This window comes from Syngnathus floridae, chromosome 12, assembly GCF_059516105.1.
Source record: "Syngnathus floridae isolate MCC-2025c chromosome 12, RoL_Sflo_1.0, whole genome shotgun sequence".
In the NCBI taxonomy this organism is placed as follows: domain Eukaryota; kingdom Metazoa; phylum Chordata; class Actinopteri; order Syngnathiformes; family Syngnathidae; genus Syngnathus; species Syngnathus floridae.
In genome coordinates this window covers 14096425-14119804 of record NC_142424.1, presented here as the reverse complement: position 1 = coordinate 14119804, position 23380 = coordinate 14096425, and the positions used below count along the sequence as shown (strand labels likewise).

Genomic DNA, 23380 nt, shown 5'->3' with positions numbered 1-23380 from the left:
ATCCAAAAAATTGGCCCCTTAAATTCCGACCTTTCAAGCAGGAGCATTGTGCGCACGCGTTTGAACACGCTTTAGACTTGTTTTGCCGTTTTCAGCAGCTCAAAGCTCCCGTTTTGTCAGCGCCTTTGCCACTCGCTGTGCGCTGAAAACGACGGACTTGCCCGGCTGCTCAGCCCGTCAACCATGAGCCGCGAGCGCGACATCATTGTCCGTAGGCAGCTAGTGGCAAAATGCACCCTGTTAGAGTTGCGCTCGCTCCAACTTATTTTGCAAGAACCACACGGGAGACAAGTAAGTTCTTTTGGACACCTGCAGGTGGAGAGTCCATCCGTTGTACGAATGAAGTCTGACTCTCGGCTCCTGCACGAGCATTTTAATTAAGAGAAACAGGGTGGGTGTAAGAGTGGATTGAATAGAGGAAGCCCTTGACCTCTAGTCAAAACATAGCAAGGGGTGTTTTACGACTTTGTGTAGGAAGGGATAAGCGATAGGGATAAATAAGGGATAAATAATATTATTACAGGTTGCAGTCAAAGTCAAAGCAACATAATGATACGATAAAGATAATCTGGAAAACCCTGACACACCCTGTAGTTGTCACTTTTGGAAAAGACGAGCGTCCCTCCAATCATCGCCGGTGACGTGTTTTTCAGGCTCTGGAGACAGGAGCTCATGTCAGAAATGTCATTGTGAGTCGCGTTTGTTTCTGCGCCGGAGCCGTTCGTTCCCTTTGCATCCAAAGAATCTCAAAGGCGGATTATTTGTGTCGACAGGAGAGAGATTTGCTGCTACGATACCGACGTCGAGAATCTCTGAGGAGGAACAAAGCGTGAGGTCCTGCAAGGTGAGTCTGTTTGTTTGCGGCTGCTTGGTGTTGCGCAAGATGAAATGGCCTTTTTCTCGCTATCGTTCCTCTCGTCGATTCATCGTGAGGTGTCGCTTCAGTTTGTTCAGAGAGATGTTTGCTTCCGCGCCCGCAGGTCATCGAAACATTTTACGGCTACGACGAAGACGTGTTGGTGGACTCGGACGGATCGTCCTTGTCTTTTCACACCGACAGAACCCCCGACACGGAACCCGAAGAGGTAGCCCGCCATTTCTGCCAGCGTATTGGCACCAAACATTCCTCTTCAGCCTGGAATCGGACTCGTCTTTGCGTCGCGGGTGCTTTGTCGCCGGTCTGACTGATTCTGGTACTAGTGCTGTGTTGCATTGGTGTGTGCATGAAGAGGCGGAGCTTCGCTACCGCCAGCTGACGCAAGAATATCAAGCGCTGCAACGAGCCTACGCTCTGCTAGCCCAGACCAGCGAAGGGGACTACGACGCCGAGAAGGAGATCAAGGTGGCGCCCCTTCCCGCAACCCCCGGCCGGGTCGCAGCCTCCCCGTTCTCACCCAGCCTCGGGTGTTCTCTGGTCTGAAAGGAGGAGGAGGAGCCTCCCTCCTCCTCCTTTCAGACCAGAGAAAAGCTGATGGTAGAAATGGGTCACTATCAAAGCAGAGTAGCAGATCTGGAGTCAGCGCTGAAGCAACAAGGACAGGTAAGCTCATCAATGAGCACACCTTTTTCTCAGACAAAATAGCTACATTCTTCAGTCACTCATTCGTCTGGCATTACTGGACCAACCCCCCCCGAATGTGGCTGGGAAAATGCGGAGAAAAGCAAATGTCATTTTCCAGTCAACCAAAGAATTTGTGGATGAAAATGACACAACATTCCAAAGCTGTCCACGCGTTTGTCTCTTCTAGAATGTCAAGTGGGTGGAGGAGAAGCAGCTGCTGCGTCAGAGCAATCAGCAGTTGGCCGAAAAGGTGACGGAAAGAAAGGCGCTGGGCGGAGTCGCTTGGCGTCACACCCGTCAGGAAGCCCCGCAGATGAGGTCTGACTGTCTTTTCAGGTCAGGCGGATGGAGGCGGAAGAAGCGCGTCTGAAAGAGCACATCCAGGATATCCGAGACCAAAACGAACTGCTTGAGTTCCGCATCCTGGAGCTGGAGGTGGGAAGACTCGCACAAGCGTGTTGAGGCCAGAGATGTGACGGACGGACGGACGGACGGACGGATGCATGCCTCTGCCTTTCAGGAGAGGGAGTGGCGCTCCCCCGTCTTGAAGTTTCTGCAAGTCCGTTTCCCAGACGGCCTCAGCCCTTTGCAGATCTACTGCGAGGCCGAGGGCGTGAGCGTACGTAAGGCGTCCCTCGCAACCCTAACCTTAACCCGAGGTCCCAGAACACCTTACATTGCTCCTTGCGCCTTTCCCCCGGACATCGTCATCAGTGATCTGATGAAGAAGCTGGACATCCTGGGCTATAACGCCGTAAGTGTATGTCGAACTCCTTATGTTCGCACTCCACGAGACTCGGCGGCTCAAATGTGACTTTTGGAAGGCTTTGCGCTGAAAGAAGCTTGTTGACGCTGTGCCTTTGGGCTCTTCTATGTTCTGCAAGCAGAAGGGCTACCTGGATGAAGAGTTGGACTTCAGGAAGTGTTCCATGGACCAGGCTCATAAGGTAAGCCTCCCTCAAATCTCCCGCCGGACCACTGATGGACGAGGATTGCGGCCCAGAGGATCCTGGAGCTGGAGGCCATGTTGTACGAGGCGCTACCGCAGCGGGACTGCCCCGCCACGGACGGCGAAAAAGCCAGCCACGCTGGCGTGAATGACGTGCTGACGGCGGATCAGAGAGAAGAGCTTAGGAGCGCCGTGGACCAATGGAAGCGAGCCCTGATGTGCGAGTTGAGGGAGCGCGACGCTTGCATCCTCCAAGAGAGAATGGATCTGCTGCACAGCGCGCAACAGGTAAGGGCCCAAAGCCAGCCCGGCACTTACTTGCACGCTTACTGGCTTTTGAATGCCACTTTCCATTTGTCCGTCCTAGAGGAACAAAGAGCTGAAAGAATTCATCGAAGCTCAGAAGAGACAAATCAAACAATTGGAGGAGAAGTTTCTGTTTCTCTTTCTATTCTTCTCCTTGGCCTTCATTCTGTGGCCCTAACACCAGCTGGTGAGTGAGCTCCAGCGGCACCGCACTCGACACCTCCGATACACTGCCAGCCGGTCTCAGACGTTGGCAGACGCTCCGATGCCAACGTATACCCCCCGCCACGGTGACAGAGGCACCGCGTCACACCGGCGCTCATCCAATCAGAAGGCAGGAAAAGCAAATTCACATGCAGGGCACTTTTGAACCAGAAGAGAGCGCCACAAAAAACGGTTGTTGCCCCAAACGCGCACTAAAAAGGGTCAGAATAACAAGAGTCCCACTGGCCAGCCGGGGCCACCCGTCCAGCTGTTTCTTCAGGGGGGAAAAAAATTGGAGTCACCGGTGAGTACATTTTGCATTTAGCTCTGCTTTTCTGCTTCTGTCTTCAAGTGTGTGGCATCCTGCGATCAAAGATTCAGCCAACCCCAAAGCGGTTGACCTCAACGTCCCACCACCATGCCTACCAGAGCAGGTGACGTGATGCTTTGGACATCCTTCCGTCTCAGATGCCCAAAAGTACTCTTTGCCACATCTGCGGCAATACGGTGTCTTTTCAAAGGTGCAAATAAATCCAGCGTGGGCGGAACACGCACGTCTTCGGTTTTTCCCGCTTTGTTTGTGTGACAGCTGTTGTGAAAATTTTATACAAATAAAGTTGTATAGTACAGGTTTGGCCAAGCCGCAACTCCCGAACCGCATGCGGCTCTTTTATGTTCATATCAACATTTGTGTGTGTGTGTGTGTGTGTGTGGGGGGGGGGGGGGTTGTGCGTGTTGGCTTCACTTGAGTTCAATTTGGTATTTTGGTCAAAAGCGCATGTGGTGAAATTCCACAAAGTAGGATGGGCAAACACATTTCTTTAAACTATGAGTGTCAATTGGGCTCTCGAAATGGCAGGGAAAAGATGCACAGCAAAACGAAAATACGTAGATGAACGCAGGACGTTTTAATCAGAGTGGGAAAGTTTCTATTTTTTGTTGAACGTGATGGCAAACCATTCTGCCTGATATGTCAGACCTCAGCGCATTTCAAAGATTCAAATCTTCAGCGCCATGCACTTCAGCTCACTCCATGCTAACATTGATCAGGCGTCGAACCCGCAACATCATGCTTAAGAGGTGGCCATGCTAACCAGTGCGCCATTATGTCAACGCATAATAACTAAGTCTACTGATCAAAACAGCGGTTACTATATGACGTCGCTACGTCGTGGTCACGTGACGCAGACAAGACGTCAATGGACGTGGGCAGAGTTAACTTGTTTAAAAGGGAGTGGGCAGAAGAAATATTTAATTTATTTAAATCTATTTTGAGTGCACACCATTATGCCAATGCATAACAACTGTAAATCTACTAAACAAAACAGCGGTTGCTATATGACATCTGCCACGTCGTGGTCACGTGACATACGTGACGTCGATGGGCGTAACTTTCGCCGGAATTCAAATCCGCGGGGAGAGTTAACTTGTTTAAAAGAGAGTGGGCAGAAGAACTATTTAATTTATTTAAATCTATTTGGTGTGTGCGCCATTATGTCAATGCATAACAACTGTAAGTCTACTAAACAAAACAGCGGTTGCTATATGACGTCTGCCACGTCGTGGTCACGTGACGCGGACGTGACGTCGACGCCTACTTTACATCCCACCGATCACAGGACCCCTCGGCTGCATAACCGTGCCCCCTTCCCAACCAATCGGATTTGCTATACGCGAAAACGACGCCAATGGAAAGAGCTTCCGCCCAAATTTAAATCCGTGGGCGTGGCTCGCAGCAGGAAGTAGGAAAATGGCGGCGATGTTGACAAAGACACAGCGGATGGTAACATACGACTAACAAGAGAAATATTTTTATTTTCTGCTTGCAACTGGACCGTCCAGAGCGTACACGGTAAGTACAACTCATCGTTTTTAAAAAGAAGTACTTTTGTTGCCCTGAAAAGCGAGTGAGCGTGGCGTTTGTGGGGGACGTCGAATTTCGACGATTCTTTCTGGTCAACGGTTGTAAATGATTGTGTTGATTAAAAAAGAAAACTTGATGTAACTCTACTTTTAACTGCCGTTTCAGATAGATTTGGAATTGCATCACATCCAATTTTGCCTAGAGCGTACACGGTAAGTAACACTCGTTGTGTTTAAGGAGATTTACGTTTGTAATAGCAGAAGTGTAGCCGCGTTGCGTTGTACGTGTGAATGTTGGTCCAGGCGAAATGTTAATGTTTAATTTCATTCCTTTAGGTTCCACGGTGTTTGTTGGCTGCAAGTTTTCCACTGCAAGAAGAGGCTCATATCATTGACCAGGAGCGAGCTACAATGGTGAGTAGCCATAACATTTATGTTAAACACTTCCTATTTCATGTCTAACAGTACTTGATTTAACAAATAACCATAAATAAATACAGTGTGGGCACTGAAGTTAACATATGTGATTATACTGCCTAATCTGTCACCGAGTAGATTGTTGCAAAGTAATATAAGATCCAAAGTTGTAATTCAGAATAGTTTTCAAAAGAAGGCCATTAGAATTATATACAAGTCTGATTACCCTGAACAAGCTATTAATTAAATCACAAATTCTTCAATTCAAAGATTTGGTAGATTATCAGACAAATAATGTCTAACTAATTGATTTAACACATCACGATAAGTAGATTGAGTGTGGGCACTCTCAAGTTAACATATATGATTATACTGCCTAATCTGTTACAGAGTATGTTGTTGCCAAGTAATGTAGAATAGATCCAAAGTAGTAATCCAGAATAGTTTTGAAGAGGCCATTAGAATAATAAACAAATCTGATTACCTTGAACATAATAACAAGCTAAGTGTTTAATATGTCCTATGAAGTCAAAATTGGGCACCATCATGTGGTGAAATTTGGAATTGCATCACATCCAATTTTGCCTGGGAACAAACAGATTAAATAAATCTTAGTTTTGAATAAGCCACTCCTTCTCAAACAAGTAAACTCTGCCCATTTCGCGCAGTAGATGTTCTGTTAATATCTAGTATTTATACAAAGTCATAATTTAAATTGCTTTCAACCTTCATTCATCGGTTCAACCAACATTACTCGCTCTTATTACCAACTTGTATTGATTTAACTAAGCGTTTAATACTTCCTATCAGGTCTCAAGGCAAGATTTGGCAAAATACAGTTTCAGCAAATCCAATTTTGCCAGGGAACAAAAATAGATTAAATAAACTAAATAAGTCTTCTTCCCATTAAATAAATCAGAAAAGTCTGTCTTGTAACCAGTCCTCTTCAAACAAGTAAAGTCTGCCCATTTTGTGCCGTAGATTTTGTGTCTATGCCTAGTATTTAAACAAAATCATAATTTAAACGACTTCTTTCCTTCATTCACTTTGGAAATTTGGAATTGCAGCAAATCGAATTTTGCCAGGGAACAAAAATAGATCAATTAAACTAAATAAGTCTTCTTCCCATTAAATAAATTAAAAAAGTCTGTCTTGTAACCAGTCCTTTTCAAACAAGTAAAGTCTGCCCATTTTGTGCCGTCGATTTTGTGTTAATGCCTAGTATTTATACAAAATCATAATTTAAAGGACTTCATTCCTTCATTCACTTTGGAAATTTGGAATTGCAGCACATCAAATTTTGCCTGGGAAGAAAAGTAGATTAAATAAATTTAATAAGTCTTACTACTTCCCATTAAATAAATTAAATACGTCTTACTTGTTCCCACTCCTTTTCAAAACAGTAGTTTAAAACGAGGGCCCTTCACTCAATCTTTAACCTCAACCCCGCACGTTGTGTTGTATCTGTGAATGTTGGTTGTGGCCAAATGATAGTTTTCTTTCATTCGTTTAGGTTCCAAGAAAACTTGATGTAACTCTACTTTTAACTGCCGTTTCAGATAAGCGGGTATTACGTCGCAGTCATGTGCTGCGGATATGACGTAATTGCCCGAACCTCCGCCAAAATTCAAATCTGTTGGCGCGATGGCCGTGAGCCACTGAGCAGCGACGATTATCAACGGAAATATCTTTATTTTCTGCTTGCAACTGGACCGTCTAGAGCGTACACGGTAAGTAACACTCATTGTGTTTAAGGAGATTTACGTTTGTAATAGCAGAAGTGTAGCCGCGTTGCGTTGTACGTGTGAAAATTGGTCGAGGCGAAATGTTAATGTTTAATTTCATTCCTTTAGGTTCCACGGTGTTTGTTGGCTGCAAGTTTTCCACTGCAAGAAGAGGCTCGTATCATTGACCAGGAGCGAGCTACAATGGTGAGTAGCCATAACATTTATGTTAAACACTTCCTATTTCATGTCTAACAGTACTTAATTTAACAAATAACCATAAATAAATACAGTGTGGGCACTGAAGTTAACATATGTAATTATACTGCCTAATCTGTCACCGAGTAGATTGTTGCAAAGTAATATAAGATCCAAAGTTGTAATTCAGAATAGTTTTCAAAAGAAGGCCATTAGAATTATATACAAGTCTGATTACCCTGAACAAGCTATTAATTAAATCACAAATTCTTCAATTCAAAGATTTGGTAGATTATCAGACAAATAATGTCTAACAGTAATTGATTTAACACATCACGATAAGTAGATTGAGTGTGGGCACTCTCAAGTTAACATATATGATTATACTGCCTAATCTGTTACAGAGTATGTTGTTGCCAAGTAATGTAGAATAGATCCAAAGTAGTAATCCAGAATAGTTTTGAAGAGGCCATTAGAATAATAAACAAATCTGATTACCTTGAACATAATAACAAGCTAAGTGTTTAATATGTCCTATGAAGTCAAAATTGGGCACCATCATGTGGTGAAATTTAGAATTGCATCACATCCAATTTTGCCTGGGAACAAACAGATTAAATAAATCTTAGTTTTGAATAAGCCACTCCTTCTCAAACAAGTAAACTCTGCCCATTTCGCGCAGTAGATGTTCTGTTAATATCTAGTATTTATACAAAGTCATAATTTAAATTGCTTTCAACCTTCATTCATCGGTTCAACTAACATTACTCGCTCTTATTACCAACTTGTATTGATTTAACTAAGCGTTTAATACTTCCTATCAGGTCTCAAGGCAAGATTTGGCAAAATACAGTTTCAGCAAATCCAATTTTGCCAGGGAACAAAAATAGATTAAATAAACTAAATAAGTCTTCTTCCCATTAAATAAATCAGAAAAGTCTGTCTTGTAACCAGTCCTCTTCAAACAAGTAAAGTCTGCCCATTTTGTGCCGTAGATTTTGTGTCTATGCCTAGTATTTAAACAAAATCATAATTTAAACGACTTCTTTCCTTCATTCACTTTGGAAATTTGGAATTGCAGCAAATCGAATTTTGTCAGGGAACAAAAATAGATCAATTAAACTAAATAACTTTTCTTCCCATTAAATAAATTAAAAAAGTCTGTCTTGTAACCAGTCCTTTTCAAACAAGTAAAGTCTGCCCATTTTGTGCCGTCGATTTTGTGTTAATGCCTAGTATTTATACAAAATCATAATTTAAAGGACTTCATTCCTTCATTCACTTTGGAAATTTGGAATTGCAGCACATCAAATTTTGCCTGGGAAGAAAAGTAGATTAAATAAATTTAATAAGTCTTACTACTTCCCATTAAATAAATTAAATACGTCTTACTTGTTCCCACTCCTTTTCAAAACAGTAGTTTAAAACGAGGGCCCTTCACTCAATCTTTAACCTCAACCCTGCACGTTGTGTTGTATCTGTGAATGTTGGTTGTGGCCAAATGATAGTTTTCTTTCATTCGTTTAGGTTCCAAGAAAACTTGATGTAACTCTACTTTTAACTGCCGTTTCAGATAAGCGGGTATTACGTCGCAGTCATGTGCCGCGGATATGACGTAATTGCCCGAACCTCCGCCAAAATTCAAATCTGTTGGCGCGATGGCCGTGAGCCACTGAGCAGCGACGATTATCAACGGAAATATCTTTATTTTCTGCTTGCAACTGGACCGTCTAGAGCGTACACGGTAAGTAACACTCATTGTGTTTAAGGAGATTTACGTTTGTAATAGCAGAAGTGTAGCCGCGTTGCGTTGTACGTGTGAAAATTGGTCGAGGCGAAATGTTAATGTTTAATTTCATTCCTTTAGGTTCCACGGTGTTTGTTGGCTGCAAGTTTTCCACTGCAAGAAGAGGCTCGTATCATTGACCAGGAGCGAGCTACAATGGTGAGTAGCCATAACATTTATGTTAAACACTTCCTATTTCATGTCTAACAGTACTTGATTTAACCAATAACCATAAATAAATACAGTGTGGGCACTGAAGTTAACATATGTGATTATACTGCCTAATCTGTCACCGAGTAGATTGTTGCAAAGTAATATAAGATCCAAAGTTGTAATTCAGAATAGTTTTCAAAAGAAGGCCATTAGAATTATATACAAGTCTGATTACCCTGAACAAGCTATTAATTAAATCACAAATTCTTCAATTCAAAGATTTGGTAGATTATCAGACAAATAATGTCTAACAGTAATTGATTTAACACATCACGATAAGTAGATTGAGTGTGGGCACTCTCAAGTTAACATATATGATTATACTGCCTAATCTGTTACAGAGTATGTTGTTGCCAAGTAATGTAGAATAGATCCAAAGTAGTAATCCAGAATAGTTTTGAAGAGGCCATTAGAATAATAAACAAATCTGATTACCTTGAACATAATAACAAGCTAAGTGTTTAATATGTCCTATGAAGTCAAAATTGGGCACCATCATGTGGTGAAATTTGGAATTGCATCACATCCAATTTTGCCTGGGAACAAACAGATTAAATAAATCTTAGTTTTGAATAAGCCACTCCTTCTCAAACAAGTAAACTCTGCCCATTTCGCGCAGTAGATGTTCTGTTAATATCTAGTATTTATACAAAGTCATAATTTAAATTGCTTCAACCTTCATTCATCGGTTCAACCAACATTACTCGCTCTTATTACCAACTTGTATTGATTTAACTAAGCGTTTAATACTTCCTATCAGGTCTCAAGGCAAGATTTGGCAAAATACAGTTTCAGCAAATCCAATTTTGCCAGGGAACAAAAATAGATTAAATAAACTAAATAAGTCTTCTTCCCATTAAATAAATCAGAAAAGTCTGTCTTGTAACCAGTCCTCTTCAAACAAGTAAAGTCTGCCCATTTTGTGCCGTAGATTTTGTGTCTATGCCTAGTATTTAAACAAAATCATAATTTAAACGACTTCTTTCCTTCATTCACTTTGGAAATTTGGAATTGCAGCAAATCGAATTTTGCCAGGGAACAAAAATAGATCAATTAAACTAAATAAGTCTTCTTCCCATTAAATAAATTAAAAAAGTCTGTCTTGTAACCAGTCCTTTTCAAACAAGTAAAGTCTGCCCATTTTGTGCCGTCGATTTTGTGTTAATGCCTAGTATTTATAAGAAATCATAATTTAAAGGACTTCATTCCTTCATTCACTTTGGAAATTTGGAATTGCAGCACATCAAATTTTGCCTGGGAAGAAAAGTAGATTAAATAAATTTAATAAGTCTTACTACTTCCCATTAAATAAATTAAATACGTCTTACTTGTTCCCACTCCTTTTCAAAACAGTAGTTTAAAACGAGGGCCCTTCACTCAATCTTTAACCTCAACCCCGCACGTTGTGTTGTATCTGTGAATGTTGGTTGTGGCCAAATGATAGTTTTCTTTCATTCGTTTAGGTTCCAAGAAAACTTGATGTAACTCTACTTTTAACTGCCGTTTCAGATAAGCGGGTATTACGTCGCAGTCATGTGCCGCGGATATGACGTAATTGCCCGAACCTCCGCCAAAATTCAAATCTGTTGGCGCGATGGCCGTGAGCCACTGAGCAGCGACGATTATCAACGGAAATATCTTTATTTTCTGCTTGCAACTGGACCGTCTAGAGCGTACACGGTAAGTAACACTCATTGTGTTTAAGGAGATTTACGTTTGTAATAGCAGAAGTGTAGCCGCGTTGCGTTGTACGTGTGAAAATTGGTCGAGACGAAATGTTAATGTTTAATTTCATTCCTTTAGGTTCCACGGTGTTTGTTGGCTGCAAGTTTTCCACTGCAAGAAGAGGCTCGTATCATTGACCAGGAGCGAGCTACAATGGTGAGTAGCCATAACATTTATGTTAAACACTTCCTATTTCATGTCTAACAGTACTTGATTTAACAAATAACCATAAATAAATACAGTGTGGGCACTGAAGTTAACATATGTGATTATACTGCCTAATCTGTCACCGAGTAGATTGTTGCAAAGTAATATAAGATCCAAAGTTGTAATTCAGAATAGTTTTCAAAAGAAGGCCATTAGAATTATATACAAGTCTGATTACCCTGAACAAGCTATTAATTAAATCACAAATTCTTCAATTCAAAGATTTGGTAGATTATCAGACAAATAATGTCTAACAGTAATTGATTTAACACATCACGATAAGTAGATTGAGTGTGGGCACTCTCAAGTTAACATATATGATTATACTGCCTAATCTGTTACAGAGTATGTTGTTGCCAAGTAATGTAGAATAGATCCAAAGTAGTAATCCAGAATAGTTTTGAAGAGGCCATTAGAATAATAAACAAATCTGATTACCTTGAACATAATAACAAGCTAAGTGTTTAATATGTCCTATGAAGTCAAAATTGGGCACCATCATGTGGTGAAATTTGGAATTGCATCACATCCAATTTTGCCTGGGAACAAACAGATTAAATAAATCTTAGTTTTGAATAAGCCACTCCTTCTCAAACAAGTAAACTCTGCCCATTTCGCGCAGTAGATGTTCTGTTAATATCTAGTATTTATACAAAGTCATAATTTAAATTGCTTTCAACCTTCATTCATCGGTTCAACCAACATTACTCGCTCTTATTACCAACTTGTATTGATTTAACTAAGCGTTTAATACTTCCTATCAGGTCTCAAGGCAAGATTTGGCAAAATACAGTTTCAGCAAATCCAATTTTGCCAGGGAACAAAAATAGATTAAATAAACTAAATAAGTCTTCTTCCCATTAAATAAATCAGAAAAGTCTGTCTTGTAACCAGTCCTCTTCAAACAAGTAAAGTCTGCCCATTTTGTGCCGTAGATTTTGTGTCTATGCCTAGTATTTAAACAAAATCATAATTTAAACGACTTCTTTCCTTCATTCACTTTGGAAATTTGGAATTGCAGCAAATCGAATTTTGCCAGGGAACAAAAATAGATCAATTAAACTAAATAAGTCTTCTTCCCATTAAATAAATTAAAAAAGTCTGTCTTGTAACCAGTCCTTTTCAAACAAGTAAAGTCTGCCCATTTTGTGCCGTCGATTTTGTGTTAATGCCTAGTATTTATACAAAATCATAATTTAAAGGACTTCATTCCTTCATTCACTTTGGAAATTTGGAATTGCAGCACATCAAATTTTGCCTGGGAAGAAAAGTAGATTAAATAAATTTAATAAGTCTTACTACTTCCCATTAAATAAATTAAATACGTCTTACTTGTTCCCACTCCTTTTCAAAAAAGTAGTTTAAAACGAGGTCCCTTCACTCAACCTTTAACCCTATTTATTCACCTTCTAGGCTAAGTGTTAAAGGCTAAGTGTTAAAGGCTAAGTGTTAAAGGCTAAGTGTTAAAGGCTAAGTGTTAGAGGCTAAGTGCCAGAGGCTAGGCGCCAGAGGCGAGTTTTTGTGGGCTGAAGTTTTAGTGGGGTTAGTGTGAATACAATCCAAAAGAATACAACAGAATACAATACAATAGAATATAATACATAGATTAAATTCAATAGCTCTTACTACTTCCCATTAAATAAATTAAATACGTCTTACTTGTTCCCAATCCTTTTCAAAAAAGTACTTTAAAACGAGGGCCCTTCACTCAACCTTTAACCTCAACCCCGCACGTCACATTGTGTTGTATCTGTGAATGTTGGTTGTGGCCAAATGATAGTTTTCTTTCATTCGTTTAGGTTCCACGGTGTTTGTTGGCTATGTTTTCCACTGTCAGAAGGATGAAAATACAAAGTACAACGCTTGGACGTGGGCGAAGACGTCACCGGTGAGTCCTTCCTTCCTATTTATTTACCTTCTAGATGCTAGAGGCTAAGTGTTAGAGGCTAAGTGTTAGAGGCTAAGTGTTAAAGGCAACACAATACGAACAACACAACACAATACGAACAACTCAACACAATATGAACAACACAATATGAACAACACAACACAATACGAACAACACAACACATTACGAACAACACAACACAATACGAACAACACAACGATACTGCACTGAACAACACGATACCGCACTGAGAAACACGATACCGCACTGAACAACACGATACCGCACTGAACAACACCATGCCGCACTGAACACCATGCCACACTGAACAACACCATCCCGCACTGAACAACACCATGCCGCACTAAATAACACCATGCCGCACTGAACAACACCATGCCTCACTGAACGACACCGTGCCGCACTGAAAGACACCATCCCGCACTGAACACCATGCCGCACTGAACAACACCATCCTGCACTGAACAACACCATCCCGCACTGAACAACACCATGCCGCACTGAACAACATTATGCCGCACTGAACATTATGCCGCACTGAACAACACCATGCCGCACTGAACAACACCATGCCGCACTGAACAACATTATGCCGCACTGAACAACACCATGCCGCACTGAACAACACCATGCCGCACTGAACAACACCATGCCGCACTGAACAACACCATGCCGCACTGAACAACATTATGCCGCACTGAACAACACCATGCCGCACTGAACAACACCATCCTGCACTGAACAACACCATTCCGCATTGAACACCATGCCGCACTGAACAACACCATCCCGCACTGAACAACACCATCCCGCACTGAACAACATCATGCCGCACTGAACAACATTATGCCGCACTGAACAACATTATGCCGCACTGAACAACACCATGCCGCACTGAACAACACCATGCCGCACTGAACAACACCATGCCGCACTGAACAACATTATAACGCACTGAACAACACCATCCCGCACTGAACAACACCATGCCGCACTAAACAACATTATGCCGCACTGAACAACATTATGCCGAAATGAACAACACCATGCCGCACTGAACAACACCATGCCGCACTGAACAACACCATGCCGCACTGAACAACACCATGCCGCACTGAACAACACGATCCCGCATTGAACACCATCCCGCACTGAACAACACCATGCCGCACTGAACAACACCATGCCGCACTGAACAACACCATGCCGCACTGAACAACACCATGCCGCACTGAACAACACCATTCCGCACTGAACAACACCATGCCGCACTGAACAACATTATGCTGCACTGAACAACACCATGCCGCACTGAACAACACCATGCCGCACTGAAAAACATTATGCCGCACTGAACAACACCATGCCGCACTGAACAACACCATCCCGAACTGAACAACACCATGCCACATTGAACAACACCATGCCGCACTGAACAACACCATCCTGCACTGAACAACACCATCCCGCACTGAACAACACCATGCCGCACTGAACAACACCATGCCGCACTGAACAACACCATGCCGCAATGAACAACACCATCCCGCACTGAACAACATTATGCCGCACTGAACAACATTATGCCGCACTGAACTACATTATGCCGCACTGAACAACATTATGCCGCACTGAACAACATTATGCCGCACTGAACAACATTATGCCGCACTGAACAACACCATGCCGCACTGAACAACACCATGCCGCACTGAACAACACCATGCCGCACTGAACAACACCATGCCGCACTGAACAACACGATCCCGCATTGAACAACACGATCCCGCATTGAACAACACCATGCCGCACTGAACAACACCATCCTGCACTGAACAACACCATCCCGCACTGAACAACACCATGCCGCACTGAACAACATTATGCCGCACTGAACAACATTATGCCGCACTGAACAACACCATGCCGCACTGAACAACACCATGCCGCACTGAACAACACCATGCCGCAATAAACAACACCATCCCGCACTGAACAACACCATGCCGCACTGAACAACACCATGCCGCACTGAACAACACCATCCCGCACTGAACAACACCATCCCGCACTGAACAACACCATTCCGCACTGAACAACACCATGCCGCACTGAAACACATTACGCTGCACTGAACAACACCATGCCGCACTGAACAACACCATGCCGCACTGAACAACACCATGCCGCATTGAACAACACCATGCCGCATTGAACAACACCATGCCGCACTGAACAACACCATCCTGCACTGAACAACACCATGCCGCATTGAACAACACCATGCCGCACTGAACAACACCATCCTGCACTGAACAACACCATCCCGCACTGAACAACACCATCCCGCATTGAACAACACCATCCTGCACTGAACAACACCATGCCGCACTCAACAACACCATGCCGCACTGAACAACACCATTCCGCACTGAACAACACCATGCCCACTGAACAACACCATCCTGCACTGAACAACACCATCCCGCACTGAACAACACCATGCCGCATTGAACAACACCATCCTGCACTGAACAACACCATCCTGCACTGAACAACACCATGCCGCACTGAACAACACCATGCCGCACTGAACAACACCATGCCGCACTGAACAACACCATGCCGCACTGAACAACATTATGCCGCACTGAACAACATTATGTCGCACTGAACAACACCATGCCGCACTGAACAACACCATGCTGCACTGAACAACATTATGCCGCACTGAAAAACACCATGCCGCACTAAACAACACCATCCCGCACTGAACAACACCATGCCGCATTGAACAACACCATGCCGCACTGAACAACACCATGCTGCACTGAACAACATTATGCTGCACTGAACAACACGATCCTGCATTGAACAACACCATGCCGCACTGAACAACACCATCCTGCACTGAACAACACCATCCTGCACTGAACAACACCACCCTGCACTGAACAACACGATCCCGCATTGAACAACACCATCCCGCACTGAACAACACCATGCCGCACTGAACAACACCATTCCGCACTGAACAACACCATGCCGCACTGAACAACACCATGCCGCACTGAACAACACCATGCCGCACTGAACAACACCATGCCGCACTGAACAACACCATGCCGCACTGAACAACACCATCCCGCACTGAACAACACCATGCCGCATTGAACAACACCATGCCGCACTGAACAACACCATCCTGCACTGAACAACACCATCCCGCACTGAACAACACCATGCCGCACTGAACAACACCATGCCGCACTGAACAACACCATCCCGCACTGAACAACACCATGCCGCACTGAACAACATTATGGCGCACTGGACAACATTATGCCGCACTGAACAACACCATGCCGCACTGAACAACACCATGCCGCACTGAACAACACCATGCCGCACTGAACAACACCATGCCGCACTGAACAACATTATGCCGCACTGAACAACACCATGCCGCACTGAACAACACCATGCCGCACTGAACAACACGATCCCGCATTGAACAACACCATCCTGCACTGAACAACACCATGCCGCACTGAACAACACCATGCCGCACTGAACAGCACCATGCCGCACTGAACAACACCATGCCGCACTGAACAACACCATCCTGCACTGAACAACACCATCCCGCACTGAACAACACCATGCCGCATTGAACAACACCATGCCGCACTGAACAACACCATCCTGCACTGAACAACACCATGCCGCACTGAACAACACCATGCCGCACTGAACAACACCATGCCGCACTGAACAACATTATGCCGCACTGACGCATTGAACAACACCATGCCGCACTGAACAACACCATCCTGCACTGAACAACACCATCCCGCACTGAACAACACCATGCCGCATTGAACAACACCATTCCGCACTGAACAACACCATGCCGCACTGAACAACACCATGCCGCACTGAACAACACCATGCCGCACTGAACAACACCATGCCGCACTGAACAACACCATGCCGCACTGAACAACACCATCCCGCACTGAACAACACCATCCCGCATTGAACAACACCATGCCGCACTGAACAACACCATGCCGCACTGAACAACACCATTCCGCACTGAACAACACCATGCCGCACTGAACAACACCATCCCGCACTGAACAACACCATCCCGCACTGAACAACACCATGCCGCATTGAACAACACCATGCCGCACTGAACAACACCATCCTGCACTGAACAACACCATGCCGCACTGAACAACACCATGCCGCACTGAACAACACCATGCCGCACTGAACAACATTATGCCGCACTGAACAACATTATGCCGCACTAAACAACATTATGTCGCACTGAACAACACCATGCCGCACTGAACAACACCATGCCGCACTGAACAACATTATGCCGCACTGAACAACACGATCCCGCATTGAACAACACCATCCCGCAGTGAACAACACCATGCCGCATTGAACAACACCATGCCGCACTGAACAACACCATGCTGCACTGAACAACATTATGCCGCACTGAACAACACGATCCTGCATTGAACAACACCATGCCGCACTGAACAACACCATCCTGCACTGAACAACACCATGCCGCACTGAACAACATTATGCCGCACTGAACAACACCATGCCGCAATGAACAACACCATCCCGCACTGAACAACACCATGCCGCATTGAACAACACCATGCCGCACTGAACAACACCATCCTGCACTGAACAACACCATGCCGCACTGAACAACACCATGCCGCACTGAACAACACCATGCCGCACTGAACAACATTATGCCGCACTGAACAACATTATGCCGCACTAAACAACATTATGTCGCACTGAACAACACCATGCCGCACTGAACAACACCATGCCGCACTGAACAACATTATGCCGCACTGAACAACACGATCCCGCATTGAACAACACCATCCCGCAGTGAACAACACCATGCCGCATTGAACAACACCATGCCGCACTGAACAACACCATGCTGCACTGAACAACATTATGCTGCACTGAACAACACGATCCTGCATTGAACAACACCATGCCGCACTGAACAACACCATCCTGCACTGAACAACACCATGCCGCACTGAACAACATTATGCCGCACTGAACAACACCATGCCGCACTGAACAACACCATGCCTTACTGAACAACACGACGTCGCACTGAACAACACGACGCCGCACAGAACAACACGACGCCGCACAGAATAACACAATACCGCACAGAACAACACAATACCGCACAAACAGTTTTAGATAATATTACGTCGCAGTCATGTGACGCGGACATGACGTCAATAGGCGGAACTCACGGCAAAATTATAATCCGTGGGCGTGGCTTGCAACAGGAAGTAGGAAAGCGGCAATTCTGGCAAACAAGACACAGCGGTTAGTAACACGATGACTAACAAGGCAAATATTTTTGTTTTCAGCTTGCAACTTGACCGTCTAGAGCGTACAAAGTAATTACAACTGTTTTTTTTTAGCCCTGAAAAGCGAGGGAGTGTGGCGTTTGGGAGGAATGTCGAACTCGGCGTCTGCTTCCAGCCACAGACGCCAAATTTCGACGATTATTTCGACTGGTCAACGGTTGTAAATTATTGCGTTGACTAAAAACTTTATTTAACTCTACTCTTAACTTTGCCGTTTCAGATATGCGGGTATTACACCGCGGAAATGACGTCAATAGGCTGAACTCTCGCCAAAATTCAAATCTGTGGGCGCAATGGCCTTGAGCGAGACACCGGATACAAACACGACGATTATCAACAGAAATATCTTTATTTTCTGCTTGCAAGTGGACCGTCTAGAGCGTACACGGTAAGTACAACTCATTGTGTTTAAAAAGATTTACGTTTGTGTAGTTTGCGTTGCGTTGTATCTGTGAATGTTGGTTGAGGCTAAATGTTAATGTTTAATTTCATTCCTTTAGGTTCCACGGTGTTTGTTGGCTGTATGTTTTCCACTGCAAGAAGAGGCTCGTATCATTGACCAGCAGGAGCTACAATGGTGAGTACCCCTTTCGTCTTCCATTTATGTTAAACACTTCCTATTTCATGTCTAACAGTACTCGATTTAACAAATAACCATAAATAAATACAGTGTGGGCAGTCACGTTAACATATGTGATTATCCTGCCTAATATGTTTATCACAAATATGTCACTAATCACTAATATGTTTATTTGTTTATCACAACACCTTTGGACCTTCAGCAATCGATTATTTCCCTTCATCTACATAGAGACAGAACGATGGTGTCTTAAACATCTCATTCATTTCACCAAATAACTTCACGCAGGTGGATAACGGCCGTCTCGGTCACGCTATGTTGCGTGATGCAGTTTTGAAGAACCAAATGCATTTATTCAATGAATAAGTCAAGCTAGTTCTATGTTTATGATGTTGTAAGTTACGGTACCGATTGAAGTTGAGTTCGAAGCCAGTGGAAAACAGCGCTGCGTTTGTGCTCTCCAGGTACAAATGTTGTGATCTCTGACTGACGACCGGGCGAGACTCGAGTAAGAGATGTCCAAACGAGCTCCGGCAGGGCGGGCCAAGGCGGAGCGAACGGACGCCCTTCAGGCCGCCAATGACGAGCTGAGAACCAAACTGATGGACGTCCAGTTAGAACTTCAGCAGGAGAAGAACAAGGTGAAAACCTCAACAGACAGACACTGCCTGCCTCCCTGCCTGCCTCCCTGCCTGCCTCCCTCCCTCCCTCCCAGTTTTCCCGATGTAGATTAGACATGCGTGTGCCATGACTGTGTCAGCCTACATCAACAAATGCACCGAGGACGTCAGCACCACTAAGAATATCATCACCCGGGGCAACCAACGACCCTGGATGACTGAGGAGGTACGTCAAACGCTACGAGCGCGGAACTCTGCCTTCAAGTCTGGCGACAAGGAGACACTGAGGACAGCGAGAGCCAACTTGAACCGTGCCATCAGGATAGCGAAGCGAGACCGCAGTCGAAAATTTCAGGATCGTTTCCACGACGTCAAAAACATCAGGAGTATGTGGCAAGGCATACGGGCGATTACAGACTACAACTCACCCTCCCCCCCCCGGTGGGTGTAGTTGATGCTGACTTTCTAAATGGTCTAAATAACTTCTTTGGGAGGTTCGAGGCACTAAACGGCACTCCAGCAGTTAAAACTGTCCCCCATCAGGAAGAGGAGGTACTCTGCCTTGACTCCGCCGATGTGTTGAAGACCCTGAGGAGAGTCAACCCCTGTAAGGCCCCTGGCCCCGACAACATTCCTGGGCGTGTGTTCAGGGAATGTGCAAGTCATCTGGCTGGGGTCATCACAGACATTTTTAACACCTCGCTGGGCCAAGCCACAGTGCCGGCGTGCTTTAAGACTGCCTCCATCATTCCGGTGCCGAAGAAACCTCAAATCACCTCATTTAATGATTACCGGCCTGTTGCACTGACTCCGGTTATGATGAAGTGCTTCGAAAGGCTGCTTAAAGGTCACATCGTTTCCAGACTCCCCCTATTATTTGACCCGTTCCAGTTTGCCGACCGGCAAAACCGCTCCACTCAGGACGCCATCTCCTCCGTTCTTCACCTGAGCCTGGCTCACCTGGAGGAGAAGAACACCCATGTGCGGAGGCTGTTCCTGGACTTCAGCTCAGCGTTTAACACCATCATCCCACAGCATCTGGTAGGAAAATTGGAACACCTGGGCTTCAACACCCCCCTTCGCAACTGGCTGCTAGACTTCCTCACCAACAGACCTCAGTCAGTCCGGGTCGGACAGAACACCTCTGATGTCATCACCCTCAGCACAGGCTCCCTTCAGGGCTGCGTCCTGAGCCCCCTGCTGTGCACCCTGATGACACACGACTGCGTCCTCAGGTTCACCACCAATCACATCGTGAAGTCAGCAGACGACACAACGGTGGTGGGGCTCATCAGAGACAACAACGACCTGGACTACAGAGAGGAGGTGGAGCAGCTGGTGGGCTGGTGCAGAGAAAACAGCCTGATCCTGAATGAGGACTTCAGGAAAAAACAGCCTCACCACGCTCCACTGATCATCAACAGCTCAGCTGTGGAGGTGGTCAGCACCACCAAATTCCTGGGGGTCCACATCACAGAAGACCTCACCTGGACTATGAACACTACGGCACTGGTCAAGAGGGCACAGAAGCGCTTGTACTTACAGCGGAGGATGAGGAGAGCCCACCTGCCCCCACCCATCATGAGGACGTTCTACAGGAGCACCATAGAGAGCATTCTGACAAGCTGTCTCTCTGTGTGGTGTGGAGGCTGCACCGCCTCCGATTGGAAGAACGTGAGGAGAGTGGTGAGGACAGCAGAGAGGATCATAGGGGCTCCTCTTCCCACCATTCAGGACATTTCATCTCAGCGCTGCATGTCCCGTGCCCGTAACATCATCAATGACCCATCACACCCCCACCATGGACTGTTCTCCCTGCTGCCCTCTGGGAAGAGGTTTGCAGCATCCGCTGCAGGTCCACCAGGTTCTGCAACAGCTTTTTCCCTGCTGTCATCAGACTGTTGAACACTAGAACTGTTGAGCTCTAAACTGAACTCTGCATCACACATTCACAGAACTGTACTTTATGACACTACGGACCTCTATCTTGCACTATCTCGCACTACCAACTTTACTGAACTTGTATAAACCCTTTAAATAGAAGTTTAATACATGGTTTAGCATTCCTCTGCACACTCTTGAATACTGTTTTGCCTACTTGCACTATTGCATAATTATCACTGCTGCACTTTATACTTATTTATATATATATATATATATATATATATATATATAGTATATGTATATATATATATTTTCATAGGATATGTTACTTCTATTCAACTGCAATATCACTACTTTGTTGTAAGACGTATGCAACGGAATTTCGTTTTGTATGCACCATGTGCAGACAAGATGACAATAAAGTTTGTCTAAGTCTAAGTCTAAGTCATGTCAGGTCAGCTGTCTGGAGAGAGAGAGAAGTCAGGACCTGCGGGCGGAGCACCACCGTGCCACCGCCGCCATGACGGAACTCAAAAGCAAACTCCATGAGGAGAAGCAGAAAGAGTTAGCCATTACCAGGGAGACATTACTGCGGCAGCATGAAATGGAGCTGATGAGAGTGATCAAAATCAAAGATGGAGAGATCCAGCGACTGAATGCCTTGGTCCTCAGCCTGAGGGACGGCTCCATGGACAAGGTGATCCGCTCTATCCGTGTCTGACTATCCGCACGCCACGTCGGGCTTCGATGCGGCCGCTACCGTATTGTGTAGCTTGTCCCCAGTAAGCGTCGCGGCGCTCCGTTGCGGTCTCAACGGCCCGGTGTGGCGCAATGTCTGCTCAGGTGAGGAGGGGGGGCGCTTTGCTGGCGGAGGTGGAGGAGACGCGGCGGTGTCGGGAGACCGAGCGGTGTCGCCTCCACCAGGAGCGCGGAAGAAGCCCTGGCAGCGGCCCAGCAGGCCTGGCAGTCCCGAGCGGCCGAGCTCCGATCGGCTCATCACCAGCATCGGGAGGAGCTGAGCCGAACCAAGAGAGACTGCGAGAGGGAGATCCGCCGACTGGTAGGACTGATCAGATGCGCGGTGCGTGGCTATGTTCCCAATTTCGTTGTATACCTGCAGTGCAATGACACCTAAGGCATTCTATTCTATTCTATTTCACAAGAAGAAAATGTCCGGTTGCTCGCTTCGCTTTTGTCACAGCAAAGGTGTTCCAGTCGATTCAAGAAAAAAAATTGGCCGGTTGCTCTCTTTGTTTTTGTCACAATTCTGGCAAATGAGTTTGCCCGCCTGCCTGAGCGCTCCCCGTTTGTACATCCAGACGGATGAGATCAAGCTGAAAGACAGAGCGGTTAGTGTTTTGGATGAAGCCCTGGGGCCGGCCACGTCCACCGCCTTCAGCTGCAGACTCAGGCTGCCGAGCAGCAGATCGCTGCCCTGAGGGATTCCCAAAGGGCGGGCCTAAACTACCCTGGAAGTGGGGTCAACGCCGCTACTAGCAATCCTCTTCATTGCGTAAGCCACCTCATCACACACTTGCAGTACGCATGACTTAGTTCGTTGCTGGAGGAAGGTAGCACAAAAACAGTTTTGAACTTTGAACGAGTGCTTGTGTGTGTGTGTTGCGGGGCGTTTTCAGTCTCAGGAGGATCGGGACACGCGACGGTTTCATCTGAAAATCGCTGAGCTCAGCGCAGTCATCAGGAACCTGGAGGATCGAAACGCCCTGCTTTCTGAAGAGCGCAATGAACTGGTAATTTATTGACGGCACGCTTGAAGGTTTGCGCTA

General features: G+C 45.2%; 1 protein-coding gene, 1 long non-coding RNA gene and 1 pseudogene across 2 annotated transcripts; all 3 read left to right on the top strand.

The window, feature by feature from the left end:
* Window positions 1-535: 535 nt before the first annotated feature.
* LOC148390125 (janus kinase and microtubule-interacting protein 3-like) lies at window positions 536-3626 on the top strand (annotated as a pseudogene).
* Window positions 3627-5204: 1578 nt separating this feature from the next.
* On the top strand, window positions 5205-7236 carry LOC148390124 (uncharacterized). The gene is made up of 3 exons (XR_015861819.1): window positions 5205-5297; window positions 6860-7030; window positions 7154-7236. It is a non-coding gene; the product is annotated as an uncharacterized LOC148390124 (long non-coding RNA).
* Window positions 7237-22056: 14820 nt separating this feature from the next.
* LOC148390123 (janus kinase and microtubule-interacting protein 2-like) lies at window positions 22057-23344 on the top strand. Its single transcript, XM_088392668.1, has 4 exons — window positions 22057-22290; window positions 22437-22653; window positions 22913-23106; window positions 23231-23344. The coding sequence occupies exons 1-3, from the start codon at window positions 22114-22116 to the stop codon at window positions 22918-22920; spliced, it is 402 nt and encodes a 133-aa protein (XP_088248794.1). The 5' UTR covers window positions 22057-22113; the 3' UTR covers window positions 22921-23106; window positions 23231-23344.
* Window positions 23345-23380: the final 36 nt, after the last annotated feature.

What these genes read in the sequence shown, in the direction of transcription:
- LOC148390123 (XM_088392668.1), top strand. Translation starts at nt 22,114, where the DNA reads ATGACGGAACTCAAAAGCAAACTCCATGAGGAGAAGCAGAAAGAGTTA. An exon ending in GGGACGGCTCCATGGACAAG is followed by an intron (nt 22,291 to 22,436) that starts GTGATCCGCTCT and finishes ATGTCTGCTCAG; the next exon opens with GTGAGGAGGGGGGGCGCTTT.